The 19666-nt window shown below is 45.1% G+C and overlaps 1 protein-coding gene across 1 annotated transcript in view; it reads left to right on the forward strand.

The window, feature by feature from the left end:
• The window catches only part of TTC9 (tetratricopeptide repeat domain 9), a 28348-nt gene extending 18567 nt beyond the window's left edge, over positions 1-9781 (forward strand). Inside the window, exons 2-3 of the mRNA XM_064713788.1 lie at positions 3325-3507; positions 8626-9781. Of these exons, the coding sequence (XP_064569858.1) occupies positions 3325-3507; positions 8626-8705 (263 nt within the window). The 3' untranslated portion in view covers positions 8706-9781. The remainder of the gene's footprint in view (positions 1-3324; positions 3508-8625) is intronic.
• Positions 9782-19666: the final 9885 nt, after the last annotated feature.

Below are 19666 nucleotides of genomic sequence, written 5' to 3' on the forward strand. Positions count from 1 at the left end.
TTTTAACATTACTCTTGTGAAGAAAAACAGCCACATTTTCTATTTCCTTGCTTAAACATCAGCAGTCAGTTGGGAAGTGTGATGGACAGGGCCCCTCCTCTGGAGCTAATAGCATTAACCTTCTCCCTGTTCCCAAGGCACATTACCCAGTAGTTTCAAGATGGCTTTTATTTGATTTGATTTTATTTTACAGCAGATGGGGGTTCTTCATCACTATGTGACATACATAGGCTTAAAAGTTAAGAATTACTAATTGCTTAAGCTGACACAATGAATTAGCTGCCAAATTGAGAATGATAACCAAATATGATGGATAACTGTCGCACGCTGCTGGAAGCAGGGTAAGCAACCTTTCTGAGATGTAATCCCCAGGTGCTGAATTACAATGACAACAAGACCTGCGGGAAATGGGCAACTATAGTTGGCCTCTGCAAGTAAAGAGCACCCTTCAATCACCAGAGAGTTACTAGAAGTGGTGCTGTGTAGGATCAAGCCCATTCAGTTTCAAGACAGCAGGAGGATGATCTGGATAAACCTCTAGATTTGGTCTCTCTGAGTGAGCTCTGTTCCTCAGAGGCATTCACGAAGGGCCTAATATGAAATTAGAAGGAGTGTGATAAGTTGTTTGATATGGTAAAGACACACTCCCAGCCAGAGTTACACATCTGTTTAGGAAAACAACACATTTTCAAAACAATTCTCCCCTGACTGAATTAGGTAAGAAGTACAAAGATTCCACGTCTCCTTCATTTCTGAAAGCCGAATTACTAACAACCTCAGTATTTTCGTTGGACCACAGTAGATTAAGATCATTTCAGGCCACCAAGAACTGGAAGCACGCATGTCTAAATATTTATAAGGGAGATACTCCCCTCAGGTTCATTTCCAACAGCCGCTTCCAACAGTGGCTCTCCAAGTGGCCAGCTCTTCCAGCAGAACTGCTTCCTGCACATCCATCTGCTCTGTTTGTTCAGATAAACACACGTCTCTCCTGCTGGCCATGTGGTGCTGACTTCTCCCCGCCACGTGCATAGTTAGCGGGGATGCCCTGCAGAAGCTTTACTGTGAGTATGAGTCACAGAAAGAACCCAGCTGGATATTTGGAAACCCATTTGGGTTTATGAAATAGCAGGATGTGGGAAAGTTTTTCTTCTCTTTTCAATGAATATATGAAGCAAGTACAGTATGGAATTACTGAGTTAATACAGGTTAATAGACCACCTGTCATTTTTCCCAGAGTCATTTCTGTGACTCTCACTGGAAATACCAAGTAGCAAATGAACAGAGAAACTGAGATCCACCCCCTAGTAGCTCTGAAAGGCAGAACGTGAAAAGCTGGCTCAGATTGGCAGTGTGCAGAAAGCTACTGCCACCGCTGTACATGTTACTGGTCAGCAGATAAACAAAGCAATCCTGTTTCCGGGGCAGTGAAGCCAGCAGTAAATTTACACAGCCATCTTTTCAATAGCTTTAAAAAATAAAGAAAAATAAGGCACAGTCATTTCAAGCTCCATTAGAAACAGAATGAGAAAAATCAATGTGTGACAAATAGGAAGGGACAAACTCTGGATAAGGAAATACCATTAAGGTTTTAGAAATATATGTGGTTTTTAACTGGCAATCAAATAACAAATCAGAACCTTTCAAAATACCTATGCGCATAATGGCAGGAGGTGTTAGATTATATATTGACATTCCATTATTAAAGCAAATAGGACAAAGCTCTTGTTAGTAATGGCTCTGTCACTTAATGTACCTGCAGTGGGACTAGTTCTGCAGTCCTTGTTAAATCCGTCTCTAGCATCAGTGCTCTGGTGGTAGAAGCCTGTGTATGATTGTTCCCAGTAAGCTGTTTAAGTTTTGAAGGTGTATTTGGGTTAGAAATGTATTTTGTCCACATTAAGTAATCATAGATTTGGACTAATTTAGGTTGGAAGAATCTCAGGAGGTCATCTAGCCAGCCTCCTTCTCATGAAGTAAAGTGTGATACAAAAAGGGTTGTAGGGCTTACTACAGGGGTGTGGGAAAAGGGGATGAAGAAGTGCATCACATTTCTGACCCAGTACCATATCCTCTCAGCTGCATTTACCATGCAAGAAATTAAGTCTGGCTGTTCATTGGTGACACCTGACCTGTGATGACTTGGATTTCCAGGAGCACTGAGTCTCCTCCTTGCCAGAGACACACTGAGTAACACCACCTGTGATGGGAAATTTCTCCCCATGCCCTGGCACTTGACACTGCCAGCCTCTGAACTGATCCTTGCAGTGGCATTCTGCCTTCCTTCCCCAAATTGTGTTATTCTCCAAGGTGCCTTGGATTGCAGCACTAGATGGGCTTATGTTGCAGCACAACTTTATTTCCCTGGAACTGTGACTGCATCATGTCCCATTCTTGTCAGTGTTCCCCAAGCTATTCATAATGCTCAGGTCACCTGTATGAGATTTAGCCCACTGGAGTGGGCACTACAGAAAGCCATGAGCATGGCTGTAAAGCGTGGCTCAGGGATCTTCCCCTTTATATCACTTCTAGTTGTGGGAAACTCACAATGGGCACTTTCTTCAGCTCCTAGACATTTATGCAACAATTGTCCTTCAGCACACAGAACTCTCAACATATTGTTTATTTACTGTTTGCCTTTTCCTTCAGGAAGTCAGCAGAACTCACCTCTGGGAATGAACTTGTGCAGTGCAGTGCTTAGCAGAAAGCAGGCAGCATAGCACATTTGTTCCCTGTACTACAACTTCAGGTGTCTCTGGTTTGCTGACAGCACATTCCAGCAGGGCAGAACCCCTTGTCATTTCCTATAGCAAAACTCTGTACAGAATCTCTTGGATAAAAGGCAATTACATATTATTTTTATACCTAAGAGTCTTGGATTAAGCCAAATACGAAATCTGATCCAATTTATCCCCCTTTCCTCATTGTCGGATAATTGTTAGTCCACCTTTTTGTACTTTTCAGAGCTCCAGCGCTCAGTCCGGGAAGCGATTTCGCAACAAATAAAGCCAGCCACTGCCACAAGACTGTGTGGCATTCCAGAGCTGTGGAGGGGTGTTTATGTTCTCCCTCTTCTCCCCAGTGTTTCATGTGCCTGTGTATCTCCCGGGAGTAAACACAATCCCTTTGCTTTGCAATGCCAAAAATAGAAGCATTGGTATTTAAATTACGAACAATCGAGTTTGGCAAACAATCCCTTTCTGAATCACGGGGCTGAGTCATTTCCCTCACCTAAGCTGCTCTCCCGTGCACATTGCAAGAGCAGGGGAAACTCCAGCACTAATATTTTCCTGTCTGTCTGTCATCCTCCCCATGCCCTTGCAGCCTGCCTGCTCCAGGCCGAGCTGGTGAATTATGAACGGGTCAAGGAGTACTGCCTCAAAGTGCTGCAGAAGGAAGGCGAGAACTTCAAGGCGCTCTATCGATCGGGAGTGGCATTTTACCACCTGGGTGACTTCAACAAGGCCCTCTACTACCTGAAAGAAGCAAGATCCCGCCAGCCCACAGGTATGGGGAAGGGAGCAGGGATGTGGCTTTGCTCTGAGTGCTTTTGTATTTCTTTCCATGAGATGTATCTGTCCCTGACTTGATTGCGTTGATTTCCACAGGGATGAGCATGTATGACTCACTGTATGTCCTCCCCTTCAAGCACTCGTGGGCAGTGCAGCAAGGTCACAGTGCCCAAAGATTAGCTGCTGCCAAGACTGCAGCATGACCTGGAAGAAGACAGTATTGCTGGAATGCTGAGGGTGTGGAGGGGATCCTGCCTCTCTTCTCCACACTAACTTATTTTTGAAGAAAGCAGGGCAGGGAAAGAGTGTACCCCAACCATTACATTTTCTTACTCTTTGAGAAAAAGCTTTTTCCCCTTCGCAATGCCAGGAGACTATTTGTCACCCTTAGTAGACATCCTTCTGCCATCTCAGTAAAGGGTTAGTATTCTGCTTTGATCAAGGAGACAGACATTTACCCACAAAGCTTCATCAGGATGCTTCAGCTTCTGCCATGAAATCAGCCAATTCCTTGTTAAGTATCTGTCATCCATCTGTTAAAACCATACAGTTCATTTGGGGACAGTAATGAAATTATATATTCAAACAACTGAGCCTTGCCAGAGCAACCATCTCCATGCTACCCTGCCCAGTCTCAGAAGGTGGGTGAAAGGCCAGAGATGAGGGTGAGGCAGAGATGATGCTTTTATTTTTCAGAAATCATAGGGAGATAAAACAACACTGTGGTTTTAAATAGAAAGGAATTTTGTAGAACTCAAAATTAAAGGATTTCAAGAAAGTAAAATGGAAGTCATGTGCAAAGAAAATCCTACAGAGCAGCTCTTCATATGAATCTGAGACAAGTGAAAACTGGGTGGGAAAGAGGGGCAAGCCTGGGTCCTGGAGCATGGTGGAACTGATACTCATTGAACTAGAGGAGGGAAGGGAGGCTGTTGGAGCTGCCTGTGCTTGATGTCTTACAGGCACTGGCCCTGCAGGGCTCCTGCAGTGGCTGTGCCCTGGAGGACCATCAGGGAGGGTGTGCTTGGGAGTGTGCTGGCATCTCCTTCCTCTTCCACCTCCCCTAAGGGTGCTTGGTCCCATCTGCTGTGCTTGGCCATGGGCTCCGGGCAGTCTGACAGCACAGCTGTGCACCCCACACTCCCAGAGCAAATGTGTTTCAAAGCTCAGTTTAGCCTATTTTAGTTTACAGTGTGCCCTTCTGCTTTCAGCCCTTGCCAGAACCAGGAAATGGAGAAGCATATGCAAGAGAAAAGTAGTCAGTGGAAAAGAAGTTATCCTAACCTTGAAGTTTTGACTAGATTCAGATGTGAAAAATTTCTTTTAGCTGAACAGCTTAGCTTCCATTTCTTAAATATGTTTCTGTGCTCTCTTACCACCCCCCTCCTCGTGATACTATTTATTTGGTATTCCTTGTTGCTTCTTGAAATAAATACTAATTTATTCAACAGCAATAACTTCAAATACTACTTGCTACAAAAAATACCAAAAAGTGTCCCTAAAGGCCCTTAATGTATACAAAACCCAGTTCTGGCCTTCAGCTCTGCATCACACTCTTTCCTGTTATTTGTAGACCATTCAATGCTGTTGTTCCACTGTTTTATTTATGATTATGGAAAACTTGAAGGGCATTCAGGGGGAAAGAATTGAATATGTACAGTAAGAAAGGATGTGGCTGTTAAAATGCAGTAATAGGAATTAGGTAGCACTATCAAGAATTATTATGTGACCTGGAATAAGTCAGTGTCTATACTTTAAATGTCTCCATCTCCAAAGTGTGATTGTTTTCCTTTATCAGAGGTTTCACCAGGCTCACTAGTTATTATTGCAGTCATGTTCTGTGTGTTCTTTTTTTTTTCTAATAAGGAATGTTTTTGGCACAAATCACTGGCAGTTACTCTCTTTGATGAGAGAGCTTTTGAATGATAAAGAGGAATTAGTTAGCAAAGGGGTTTAGTTTTCTAAAGGGCTGTCAGCACAGCAGATCCCTTATGGCTATTCACTATCTGCCCAGGGTGAAGGAAGGTTGGATTTGGCCTGATTTCTTGTGCCACCTCCAAACAAAAATCACAAAAGCAGATTGAAATAACACGAGATAGTTGTATAATCCTCCTACTAAGGAAGAGGGAAGCTGCTGTTAAGTCATGTAGAGCATGCACAGACCCTCCATGAGCTCTGTGTCCAGAAGTTGGGGCAGCACAGGCAGCCAAAAATGCACCTTGCTGCAAGCCTTGTTCAGCCCTCTCCCAGTGGGGCTGCATTGTCAGGGCAGGGACTGACTGGGATTGAGACCAGACCATCAGCTGGAAATGGCCTGGTAATGTCAAACAGGGGTCCCTGCTGTCCCTGTGCTGGGACCCCATGTTCAGACATCCCGCGGGCTGCCTGGACCAGATGTTTTTTGTGCTGTGCACGCAGGCACTGCCTTCCTGCACCCCTGCAACTCAGAAATCCTGGGAACAGAACCCAGACCATGGTGTCTGCACAGCAGATAGGCAACTGGGCTCTGAAGCTGTAGGGGAAGCAGAAATGACCTTTAAAATAGCATTAGGCCACTCTGCAGAGAGACACAGGCACAGTCCTAAGAGCCAGGGAACACATTCCTGTTGGAACTCTAGCAGTACCTCTTTGCATGGGTGTGACCCCTTATCTGAATTGTTCTTACCTATTTCCATATCAGCCAATGAGGATCACTTTTTCTGCACTGAGAGATCAGTGGATCTGTCTTCTCATTAACATTTCCACATAACTTTCAAATACTTCTGCAGGCAGAACTAGTATGGTGCAATAGTATTTGGTAGAAAAAACTTGACAAAGACAGGGCTCCACTCCTGGAAATAGAGTGCTATTCTCATTATTCTTCCTTGGTAAAATAATGGCCCTCACAAAGGAAGTAAAACATGCCAAAACCAGCCTGAGAGATCTATAAATAGCTTGCAATGGGAGCGTCTCCCACTCTCTGTCAGGCTACAAATTATTTTGCCCATGACTTCCCAGGCATGTCGAAATCTCCCAGGTGAGTGAAGCTGTGCCATCAGCAGTCACTATGTTACCTGAAAGCCAAAGGAGGCTGGCAGCTTTTCCCAATTACGAGCCCACCTCTGCCCCCTCAGTGAGACGCCGAGTCCCTGCAGGCCCAGGCAGGTGGGATCTCCTGACATGCCCACAGTTATCCATTCTCACCTGCACCAGGCAGGCATTCCAAGCGTGTACCTCGGCAGTGGGGATGTGTACAGAGCACAGCCCATCAGAGCCTAGAAGAGCACAGAGCAGAGGTCACAGTGAGATGCAGGCAGCATGGCAGGACCCTGCTCAGGCTGTGTGTCCTGCCCTGCACTCATTTCATTTTAAGTCAGCCAATTGCACTCATTTCATTTTAAGCCTAAAATTCAGGACTACCACCTCAACTGAATGTCTTCATTCCAGGAGGCTGCAGAGCTGAAATAGTTGTGTTTTTTAAAAAACTGCTTTAAAATTTGCTGGGCTGGTAAGAAGTGCTAATGCATAAACAGGCCAGGATGCTGGTGCATCCTTGTTGACAGAAGCAACAGCAGAATTCTTAACTCATTAAAAATTTCCCAAATGGGTCCAGGAGCTTAGTCATCAAATCCCACCCTCTGGAGTGCCTAGGATGATGTAGTTGAACCTGCAGAAGACTCAGCAGGGAGATCCACCTCACCAGAGACAACTTGAGAAGTCACAACAGCATAGCCATGGCCCACAAATGCCCTGTGGCATGTTTGTGGATAGCTCTGTGTGGCAGGAAATTGATCTGTCTGGCACTGATCCAGCATTGGCAGAGGGCACAACAGAGATGTCCTCATCTTTAAAGGAAGCTTTGCACCCACAACTGCTTTGGGGGGTGCAATACCCACCCTCACTGTTGCTGGACATGTTCCCAATAATTTGTTCATCACTTTGAAAGCTGAAGCACTTCTCATTTCCCTAGCTGGTGTGGAACACATTGCAGTTTGAATGAGGAGGAGATGAGATTGTCCCCTGATTGGACTGCATTGCACTTCTGATTGGTGTCTGAGGATCTAATAACTTCAGGGACCAAGGTGACCCTGGCTGGCTGTCAGAGCAAGGCTCTGAGCAAAGAACCATTTTTTAATACAGAAGTGAAAGTGGCTGTGGTTTTACTTGCTTGCTTCTGGTATACTGCATGGCTTTTGCCATTTTGTGGGTGCCATGAATGTGTGAAGTTTTCCTCATTATAGAAATCAGCGTAAAGAGCTTAAAGAGTTAAAGAGAGAATTGACCATGACTGCAGAATCATTAGCTCTGTCTGGAGACATGTACTCATTTAGATCAACCTGTGATTCAGTGTGAATCAGGTTCCCCTAGGGCTCAGGCCAGGAGATAAAGCCAAACTCACATAGTCTGTGTGGTGTGTTGATGCTCTGAAATTCTGGAAGGAACAACAAGGCTCAGCTTATCACCTTCACACTGCTGAGATACCATAGCTTTCTACTAGGATGGATCAGTTGTTCTGTACCTCTAGGAACTTCATAAGACAAGACAGACAAGGCAGTATGCAGCATATAGCATATGAAAAAATTGTAGAAAGAGTGTCATGGTGGAAGGACATCCAAGCAGAAAATTTAAGGGAAGAAGGGGTACAAGTCAATGTGAAGGATGCTCTTCCCAATTCTATTCAACATGGGAAAATGTGAAAATAGTAGAATAGGCTGTAAACAGAGTGGGAGAGTGAAAAGGCAGAGCATAACCGTACACAAAATGCCTTTAGGGGCTTGCATGCAGGTACTGCAGGAAGAGAAGCCAATAGAGGTGTGTCATTCCACAAATACAGGAAAGGATGACCTGGATAGTTTCAGCTGTGTGAGTTCAACTGTGCTGACATCAGAGAGAAAGTAAAAACTAGCTGAGGCAATAATGTGAGCAGAAGGGATGGTGAGTAAAATCAGACCACGCTCTCCAAACCCAAAGGTTCTGGGTTTGGTTCAGTGCCCCTTCCAACTGGTGCTGTTCCAGCACACAGCGCTGGAGCCGTGCTGCTCCCCTGTGATGTACCAGGGATGAGGGTGCATTCTGTCTGTCTGCCACAGGGAACTGTGTAACCACCATACCTCTGTGTGTTCTTTCCCTGCAGATACCAATGTCATACGATACATCCAGCTGACAGAGATGAAGCTCAGCAGATGTTCCCAGAGAGAGAAGGAAACCTTGTGAAAATGAAGCCACTTCAGCTGAAGTGCCCAAGGGGGAACATTTCCTTCCTAGAAGCTCATTTGGTGGATTTTCCCATTTGCTCTGCCTCATCCTCATCTCCTCATCCATCCACTCTCCCTTGCTCTTCATTGAATACCAGTTTTGAAATGAAAGAGACTTGGACGCTGGATACGGCTGCTTGCCAACCATGGTAATACCCCTTCCCCGTGGCAAAAGAGCACAACAACTACAGCCAGCCTTGTTCCCAGACAGTGTCACACACCTGGAGTAGGCAATGCTGGGGGACCTGCCTGGTCCTGAACTGACTGCCTATTACCTATTAGGGAAGCAACCCCCAGAACAACAACTTCCTGACCAGGCAAGTTGGAGACAGAGGGTTTCTGCTCTGAATGATCACTGGAGCTTGGAAGAGCTAAGAAACCAAGAGAGCCGCTGGTCATTCCACAGGGAACAGCAAATGCCTTTTTACCATCAGTTCCCTCTGCCTGCTTCTCCAGTGTGTGTTATTGGTCTCCAGTGAGAGCTCACATGCTCCCAGTCTAGTGTCAGTGAAAACTGTTTCTAAACATCCTCTTTATGAAAGCACAGAGCACCCTATGAACCCCCTGCAGAGCTGTCCCAGTGCCAGAGGAGAAGGCTGTGGGCCACCACAGAGCGCTGAATGGACTGTGAAAGCATGGTGTACAGTGTGAGGGAAAAACTGTGAAATAATTCATTAAAGGCAAATAAAAATTATTCATAGGCAAAAAGTCTGGGCATTGCTTTTCAAAGGAACCTCTTCGGTTCCCCATGTCCAGACAGGCAACATTATCTAGGGAGGGGTCAGCATGGGTGGGGAACAAGGGATGTCTCCATTCTTACCTTGGCTCTACCAATGCCTTGCCATGTGATCTTGGGCAAGTCACTTTTAGCCTCTTGGTGCCTCGGTTTCCCTATCTGTACACTAGGGATAATAATACTTCCCTACCTCGCAGGGGTGTTGTGAGGATGTATCAGTTAATGTTTGTAAGTAACAGTACAGTGATGTACAGTGCAAAGTATTATTAGTACATTGGATTGAGGTCTTGATTCTCCCACCTTGTGTTGGTTGTTCCTGTGTCCTGTTTTTTTCTTTTGTAGGAGAATGTGGTGCTGACAACAGGGCAGGACCAACAGCTTTGGAGCCTATTTGGCAGTCCAGAGGGCCTGTTTAGACCTTCTCCAGCAGTTTGATCTTCTCTGAGAGCTCTTTCTCCTTTGCTCACAGGCCCTTTTCTGAAACTGCCAATAATGAGATCAGTAAGTGCCACAAACATTCTCAGCGTGACTTGCCCCAGCAGTGGCCCATAGGGACATGTTCCCAGTTGCAGGATAGACATGAGTGGTTTCATCCCATGGTGGTCAGTGTCAAGTGAGTGTAGCCAGAGTTATTTCACTTGGCCCTCAGCTGAAACACAGAAACTGAAACAGAGCTAAACAAAGTTTGGCCAAGTGCCGTGTGCTTTGGCTCCAGCAGACCTGGTATCTGCAGACAGTTGGCTATGGCATCTCACATTCCAGCTGTGGTATCTGGCCACATTTTTCTCCAGCCAAAATTCAAGGGAGTTGTTAGAGAAACATCAAGAGAAAAGGCAAATTGAATATAAGTCAACGGTGTGCCCTAGCAGCCAGGACAGCCAACTGTGCTTGGGTGCCTGTAAGATGTACCTAGTACTGCGTTAGTAAGATTCTGGTTCTCAGGCACATGCAGTCTTCTATCTCCTAAATATATCACAGCACACAAAATATTCAAATAGAGGTCACTCTTCCCTACTTCATATTGCTGATGACAGTTCATCCTGCAGCTGCATGTGTCTCTTCACTAGGAGTGAAATGAGGATTCATCCTGCAGGCAATGCAGAAGAGGACACCACCTACGCAAACAGTCTCTGCCCCAGGAAAGCTCATGCAAGCAGAGACAGGCTTGTTACTCATGACCTTAATGTAAGAGCAAGGGCATTCTCCAGCCACTGGAGATGTACGGCCATGACTGTCATTTTGTCTGGGAACAATTTTAGCCCTCACAATGGCTTCACTGACGTACTGTCACTGCATCAGTGCCATGTATATAGTAATATAAAAAGGGCACAGCAGGCTCCAGTCTCCTCAGTTTTAAGCATCTTTACCTCCAGGAGCACTGCAAAGGGTAGAGAAAAGAGGGAAGTTTTTGAATGTGCATAAGAAAAATATTTCAGAGAGCCTTCAGGTGCTATACAAAACCCTGTTTTCTTTCAGAAGACTGTTGTCCTTACATACACCTGTAAACAGTGACACTCACACCAGAGGCTGGAAGAACTAAGTCACCAAAGAGGGAACAGAGTCGGGGACTGCTTCATGCAGTGACACTGAGTTTGAGAGAATTATGGACACACCTTTTCCAGTGAGTGGTCCTTAGCAGCCAGATGTGGAGGTGTGGGCAGAGGCCACCCAATTCTACCCAAGTTACACAGACCTTGTTGTAGGGAGTTGGAGACGCACTGTTGGAGGCAGCCGTGTCCACTACAAGTTGATGGTATGTTTCTCCAGAGCAGTCAAGTAGCAATGGGAAAATACACATCCTGGAACCCGAAAAAAGTAAATAAAGCTTTAGCTCAGCCAGGTGGCGAATCTGTATGTCAACATGCAGTACACAGGGGAATGAACACACACCCCAACCTATATCCAGCAGGGCCAAAATGTCCTCAGTGCAATGAGAAGTGAGCCCATTCATCCATCTCATGGTAAAACAGCAGGAACAAAATGGCAGGCGCCAGGCAGAGCAGTAGGACAGCAAGCAGGAACTGAGGGTGAAAGGACAGGGATGAGATGATCACGGGATGCAAAATATGAGCCAAACCCAGGTTCGTGGGCAGAATGATAACTGAACTAGAAAAAAACTGACCAAAGGCTTAGACACACTATTTGCAGTTCATAACAGCACCCAGTTTTGGCAGGATGCACAGCAGGGAAAAAAGACAGCAAGATTAGATGTGATTTTTCCACATGGAGGGGGCAAAAGAGGGGGAGGCTTCCTTCCTGCTGCACAATCATTTTTGAAAGTGCAAGGAGAGGACAAACAGATGCTGGCTGTGGAAGTTTTCCAAATATGCGCTAGCAATTGCTGTTGGTAAAGGTGGTTTGAACGGGGTGGAGAAATCTTTGTTTAAACTAGGGAGAGGATATGACTAGTTTCTGGAATGGATGGGAAACAAAGGTCTGGATATCCTTGCTTACTAGTGAAATCCAGGGGCCTCTAAGATGAAAAGGAGGGTCTTGAGTGCAGAGCAACCCCTTTAGCTGTGCATCTCCATAGCTTCCCCAGAATTCCTCTGCAAGCCTCATGTGCGTAAATGCTTTCCCCAAAATACACTGAGTAGGCCCAGGAGTGGCTGTGTTCTCATGCCTCACATCACATCTCCAGAGGGTTTATCTGCACTGTTTTCTTTACGCTCAGTCCCGTGATGACACCCTTTTGATCTGCTTTTTTCCTAGGAGCAGGAGGAGGGAAAGGGGAGGGTATACACTGGGTGAAGGTGAAATCAAACTAAAATCACACAGGTCCTGCTGGCTATCCATCTTCTATGGTTGTTTATTCACCTTTCCTCCTGCACCCTGAATGACAGTGATGCTCTTCCCAAGTTTCTATGGTGAAATTTCTTGATCTGCACAGTAATTTAAAGGCTTGGGCAGGAGTGACTTAAATAAGGAGGAAGAGGGGTGAGCTAACATGCCCCCCAGGTGGGATGCTTGGGAGGGTGCAGTAAATGATCACGTTTCTTAATACTGTCCACATATTTTCATAACCAATTACTAAGATTGCTGCAGCTGGTAAGAAGTGGATTCCAGAGATTGTTCTTGAGGAGTTCCTAGGTGCTGCAGGCTGTACCACCCTCCCCCTGACAACAACAGCTTCATGCTGCCTCAGTGAAAGTGATGAAAAGACAAGGCACTGTACTGGCTCCTCCCACAGCTGCAACTCAAGGAAGGTAAATTCAAGCATTTATGATAAAAGCATAAGAAGAAACCCGTGGCAGTATGTAACTTTGAGGCAGCTAGCAGCTTGTGAGATGGAAGGGCATATAAGTGGTCCACAGATGTAGGGAAGGAAAAACCTTCCCTCTCCTTTGCTTCCCAGAGACAGGTGCTCCCCCTGTCACAGCACAGGCCACCTCAAACTGTTCAGCCCAGAGAACTGTGCCTACAGAAACTCTTTCCAGTGGCAGTTGTGGTTGAAATCAGGAAATAAACGGACAGTGTAGTGCCCAGGAAATTACCGTCTTACTCTACCTTCATGCTCACTCCTTGTCCTTTGGAAAGCACCTGTTGTGACATGACAGACAAGGGGGCATATTTGACAATATTCAGCCATGGCTGTGGTGAATGAGGCTGCTCTCCAAGAGAGGCTTCACAGGCCCTACCACAGCCTCCTTTTTTCCTTTACTGCCAGCCAAGTCTTATACACAGCAGCAGCTCTGCAAAACCTACTTCCACAGCTTTTCCTTCCACAGGGCTCCCCTTCACCACATTTTGCCTGGGGGGAACATGAGCCTGTGCCAGCTGGTAGCTACCTCTGGCAGCTCCCCATCACTGGTTAGGAAATAATTTGTAATGCAGCCAGGTGGAACTGGCAAGGGCATCAGGAAATAAGAAGAGGAATTTGGCTGGGGCTTTGGGGTCAACACAAATTCTCACACAAGCACTGCCACCAGATCTTCAGTGATTCCATGTGCCCAGGTGCAGAATGCCCGGGATCACAGTAAATTCATCCACAAGGCACTCAGAGAGCTCCCTGTTGTGCTCCAGAGCCTACAGAGGAGATGGCAGATGAGCTCAGAGGGAGGGTGAATCACCCATGTACTCTCTGCATTGTACTATTTTCTCCTCAGAGCTGAGCTAACAGAAGCATATGAGCATATATCCTCTTGTCTATTGTCAGAGCTTCAAATCAAAACTGTGATTAATCTGAAACTGTACATTTTTGGTATTAGACCCAGTTTACCTCACTACTGCAAAGATTTGGTGTTAACTTCATGTAGTATTGACATCTAAAATGTAAAATATGAGCACTGAAGATGACAGAACAGCTTTCTATAAAGAATTCTGCCAAGAAAAAAATAATTTCAAAACAAAAAGAAATACCTGGTTACTAATAACAGAAGTGATATTTAATACTAAATCATCTCAACCAGTGATTTTTTTCCAACATTTATGGAGGCGCTCCTCAGTCTCTGCATATGTGAATGTGCATGTGGGTGGGTGCACAAGGGTGTCGTGGGGTGCAGCCCTAGGGGGAGAAATGTACCAGGCAAAGCTGAACCTGACCACATCCTGCTGCCCAGTCCATCTCACAGCAGGACCTACTCTACTTCAACCAGTTCTGACGTGTTCTTCCCAACTACTTGACTCTCTTGAAATGAGAGCAGGGCAAATGCTTGGTTACCAATTATTGCTGTTACCAGTTCCCAGTTCTGCAGGCTTTTCTCTGGCCATGAATCTGCTGTGAACATAGTGACTTACACATGCTCCCCATGGAGAGAGAGGAAGGAGAAGGTATTCCAAGGGAAGCAAGAGCTTCATGGAATATGAAAGCCAGCCTGAGTGAAAACTCTCCTGACAAATCAATAAAAGCACATGCAGTTTGGAGTCTGGGATCCTGTTTGAGCAAGAAAGCAGAATGAGAGTATCTCAAAGGACAGTTTAGATGGGAGAAGGAACAGAGGAGAAAGAGACATAGATACGTACCCATACCTGAAAGTCCGAAGGACCTGGCATAAGCTCTGACTCCAGGGCAGAAGAGGGGTTTTTAGAATGGGAGACACAAGGAGTGAAATGGAAGAGGAAACAGAAAAACAGAATGTGGCAGAAAAATGAAAAGATAGAGTTGACCCCAGTAGGATTTGGACATCTGGGTAACCAGACCGTACCATAGCTCTGATTCTGGAGGCAGAAGAAGGAGGAGTGAGGACAGTATCACCCTGAGGACAAAAGGAGGAGACCTTGGGAGTGGCTGTCTGCTGGACCTTTAAATCCTGATCCCTTTCTTTTGCCTTTGTGCTGCTTTCAATATTGTGAACCAAGAGACAGCCCAAATGCCTTATTCTGATGTATTTCTTAACACATGACAGCACCATCAGGGCTGGGGGAACAGGGATAACAGGGCCATCATTTTAAGAGCTATATTAGCTGGAAATAGTAAGCCATGTTCATTATGGTTTTGGGGACAGAGTTCTTCTGAGCCCTGAAACAAAGCAAATGACAGCTTTTTTTTCCAAGGCTGATATTTTCCTGATAACTTCGATTTCCAGCCCTTATACCAAAGTTGTCCATAAAAGCAGGCTGCTGTTCCAGTTTGGTAGGGGGAGCTATTGCTGTCAATGCTTCTGCTTCAGCAGCGGCCCAAACTCAGATGTAGTTGCACCTGGTTCTTCCTGCACCAGCACCTTTGACTCATGTTCTAAATGTTGCTTAGCACGTGATACTAAATTTCAAGTGTGTTTTAATGGCCACAAAAGAAAAGTACATATTCAGATAATCCAGGATGAAACAGATGGACCGTTTCTCTGACTTTGCTTAGCAAAGACAGGTGGGGAATTTACAGTTGGGAACAAAGGATTTTCATTTAACCAACAATGGATGGTTGCCAGCCAGTCTAGCTGTCAGTGTTATTTTGTAATGGCAGCCCAAAGAAAGCAGCTTAGCATGGCCTGTAACAGCCTCAGGGGAAAGCCATGTGCAGGATGGACCATGTTTTTTGGCTCCCTGAAAAGAGCAGGTGATAGAGCTACAGCCTCTGCAGGCTTCCTCCACTTCACACAGCAGCAGTACAGGATTGCAGCAAAACTTTTGGCAGCAGATAAACCCCAAGCTGTTTCATACTACCTCCTACAAACTTCTGGTTAGAGAAATGGCCACATACAAATGGCATATTCCTCACTCAGAGGTGGTCTCCTGCATTTTGTTGGGGCTGAATTAGATCCAAACTAACAGTTGCTGAATTCAGTAGGTTGTCTTTGAGGCTCAGCTGCCTCTTGGCAGGCTCTGAGCATTAACTCAGGGAGAGCATATGAGCCCAAGGACACAAGCCAAGATGCCAGCCCTTTCATGGGGTCCTTTGGATGGCCTCTACCTGAGCAAGATATGGGGGATGAGGCCGGGTGCTCACAAAAACAATGTGCTTGGCCTCAGCTGAGCAGAACAGATGTGTGACCCTTTCATGGTCCAGAGGCTGGGCCCTCACATCAGCTCCCCAAGCTGTAGGGCGGTGTCACAAAGCCAGGGCTGACAGCTGACTGGCACACCCCCACTGCTAACAACCCTCATGGGTTTTGACTATCCCACTCTTTGGTGCTTGGTCTACACTGTCACCCTGAAGTCTCTCTTTCTAAATGCCCTTTAAAACCTCAGTATTAAGGACTCTAAACATCAGCAAATAAACGGTAAAAGCCCATAAGGTTCTTTTGGAGCTCAGAATGGCTCAGGTTTTCATTTCTTAATGTTTGTGGCAGGCAATCCTGCCTGCTGTTGTGTCACACAGGGCTTCCATATGAACATAGAAAAATAGTTACTTTGTTAGTGGCCCAGCAAAATGGAAGAGCTGAGCAAGAGAAAACCTTGCCTTGAGCATCACCAAACCAGCACGTCACAGCAACCCAAACTCAAGTTATCAACTCAGCCTGGCAAGCTCAAGTTGCTGTTCAACAGGCTGTCAGTCTGGGAGATTTGACTGATGTGTGGAAAATTATTTCCATATGGCAGAAGACCAAAAGCTGTACAGAGGAATAGAGGCTGAATCTGCAGTTTACAGGTAACTGCACAGCTTGACTCTCAGATGAGGGGTTGGGAATACAGCACTCTCAGTTTGGAACATCCTGAAACTTACCACATCCACAGTGTGTTGGTTTTAGCTGGGGTCAAGTTAATTTTCTTCATAGTGGTTGGTATGGGGATGTGTTTTGGATCTGTGCTGAACACAGGGTTGATGATATAGAGATGTTTTTGTTACTGCTGAGCAGGGCTTACACAGAGCCAAGACCTTTTCTGCTTTTTGTACAGCCACACTGGTGAGGAAGCTGGGGGTGCATGGGAGGTTGGAAGGGGACACAGCCAAGGGCAGGTGACCCCAGCTGACCAAAGGGACATTCCAAACCATGTGACATCATGCTCAGTATATAAAGTTGGGAAAAGAAAGAGGAAGCGGGGGTGCATTTGGAGTGATGGTGTTTGTCTTCCCAAGTCACCGCTGCATGTGATGGGGCCCCATCCCTTCTGGAGATGGCTGAGCACCTGCCTGCCCAAGGGAAGCCCTCAGTTAATTCCCTGTTTTGCTCTGCTTCTGTGAACAGCTTCTGCTTTCTTCCCTGTTAAACTGTCTTTATCTCAGTCCAGGGGTTTTCTACCTTTTACCCTTCCAATTCACTCCCTGATCCACTGGTGAGGGAGTGAGCAAGCGGCTGCATGAGGCTTGGCTGCTGGCTGGGGTTAAACCACAACACACAGTCAAAATTCAAATCAACAGAAAAATGAAGAACCCCACAGTAGCATCAGTACTGGTTCTGATTATAAAATGAGCTCCATTTTTCTTCTCAAGCAATGAATCTCCTTCTAAGACATATGCTGTTGTTGAGAGACATCTTTCTTATTTTCTGTGTTCTGGGACAGCCATGTCCCACTTCACCTGTTATTAGTCTTCAGACTGATGTGGAGCTCTAGGGATCCCAGATGTTTACATCTTTGTGATGTCAGATGGACTCACTTCACTAATGAAAGATGGCTGTCTAATAAAAGATAAGATCTCTCCTTTTCACTCATCAGCAGTATAAACACAAAGGCCCTGCAGGGACTTCACAGCTCTATCATGATGAGCAAGCCAAACCAAGCCATGTCATCTCATACCATAAATCTGAGGAAGTACCAGCTCTGAAAATAGGACTTGAAAAGATCCTCAAGAGAGCATGTACATCACCCCATTACCTTAAGGCAATTAGGTCATCTCAAATTAAACTGCTCCTGAGTTTAGTTTATCTAACCTGTTCTCAAAAGCCTCCTATGACAGAATATCATTGCCTTCATAGATGAAAAGAGAGTTCTTACTACAGCTTTGTCTCCTTTGCAGTGATTAAAACTAATTACTTCTTGTTTCAGCTACAGCAGATATTATCAAAAAGTTAGTCTCTGTCTTTGCAGTAAGTCATTATGTTTGTGAAAGGCTCTTCTCTAGGACTGATCTTTCACCTTCCATCAAGATTTCTTACACTCAGCAAGTTTTCTGGCTCCTTGCTTGTTCTACTCATTCTCCTCTAGATTTCTTCCAGGTGGTTTACATGTTTATTGGAGTGCAGTGCTGAAAGCAGGACAGTTCTGTAGCTATGGCCTTCCTGCACAACCCAGAGCAGAAGCAATATTTCAGATAATTATTTCTGATATATGATAGGCTGCATTACATATTTGCTGTGCTAGCAAGACATTATCGACTCACGTTCAAGTCTCACCCCAGACTGCTTTGACCCACTCCAGTTTTTCTTCTATGTTGTTGTCATATTCTTTTGTATTCCTGCAGCCAACATTCCTTAGTGAATTGCATGCCATGTGGCTGAGAAACAGTCAGATTCCACAAAATCAGACATCACAATTCCTTTTCCATAGAAAGAACAGATCTGCAACTCTGCTTTTTAAAGGATGCATGTGGTCAAATTTTAAGAAGAAGCAAAAGTAAGATTCAGCATGAAGTACCAGGTTTTGGGTGGGGAAAAATCAATATACTTGTTCCACTTCTGTGCCATTGTTAACAAGTTCTACTGCACAAGTTCAGCAGTGCTTTTAGCAGCTACAAAAACACTTCGAGCTGAGAGTCACAGGCTGTTGGGATCATCACTCAACAGTGTCTTTCATCATGCAAAGCAACTCCTTGCTCCTTTAAATTATGTTGCAGAATCAGGCACGTTCAGATCTTCCAAAATAAGCAGGATTAATAATGCCTGAGCAAGACTGGAACATTGAAGAACCAATGGCACAAAAATCAAGTGTTATTCACCACACCTTGCAAGCCCTTTCCCCAGCATCCCCAGTCAGGAAGAACATTTGTGTTTCTTTCAAAACCTTCTAAGCAAAGGTCACAGGCAGTGCAGCCCATAGATTTGAATTACCAAATCTCCTCTATGTCTTGGTTTTTTAGCAGCTCATGCACCTGACCATGAACAGAAAACCAGTTGATCCTCAACAGAAATGAAAACTGAGGATGAAAGGTGGAGAAAAAAAAAAAAAAAAAAAAAAAAGAGAAAAAAAAAAGGGAAGAAAATCTTAATCGAAGCTTGTAGTGATTTCAGTGAAGATTTTGGCTTGGCTTCTCTTCATAGATTTTATTCTTTCCTCACAGGTAGTGAGTAGTTCAGTGACATCCAGAAAGACATTCTGAATGTCTAACTTGCTGTTTGCTCTTTCCTAGCAAGAGAAAGGGTATGCAGCCAAGGACTTGGCTTGGTAGGTCAGGGGTTGGAATGCACACAAACCAGTGCTTCTGTCTTTAATAAACATGTAAGAAACAAATATCAGTATCTCCCCAAGGCATTGAAGGAAATAATGCTAATTAGAGTAGCTGAGGATCTGACAGATTGGGTACAGTGCTGAAAGTGGATCAGAGGGGAAGAAAAGTTGTGTAGGGTAGTAGAGGTTGGACTTGTCTCCTAGTTCTGCACTCTCACTTAGCCCATGTCAGAGAGCTGTTCTGAGCCACACTTCTCACTTCACTGAACAAGCCACATCTTCTGTTGCAGAGTATGGAAGAACTCAACAAATAACATTTCCAGCATACTTTTGAAGGGATCCTATGAGCATGAAATATTACTGCTACTGTGATTAGGATTAAGAGCAGAGTCTGCTGCTGAATAATTCATTTGATGTGAAAAACAGCCAGCAAGTTGTTGAACAAAAATGATGTACAATGAGACATAATTACAGAGTGGTTGTGG

Source organism: Zonotrichia leucophrys, chromosome 5 (genome assembly GCF_028769735.1).
Source record: "Zonotrichia leucophrys gambelii isolate GWCS_2022_RI chromosome 5, RI_Zleu_2.0, whole genome shotgun sequence".
NCBI lineage: Eukaryota > Metazoa > Chordata > Aves > Passeriformes > Passerellidae > Zonotrichia > Zonotrichia leucophrys.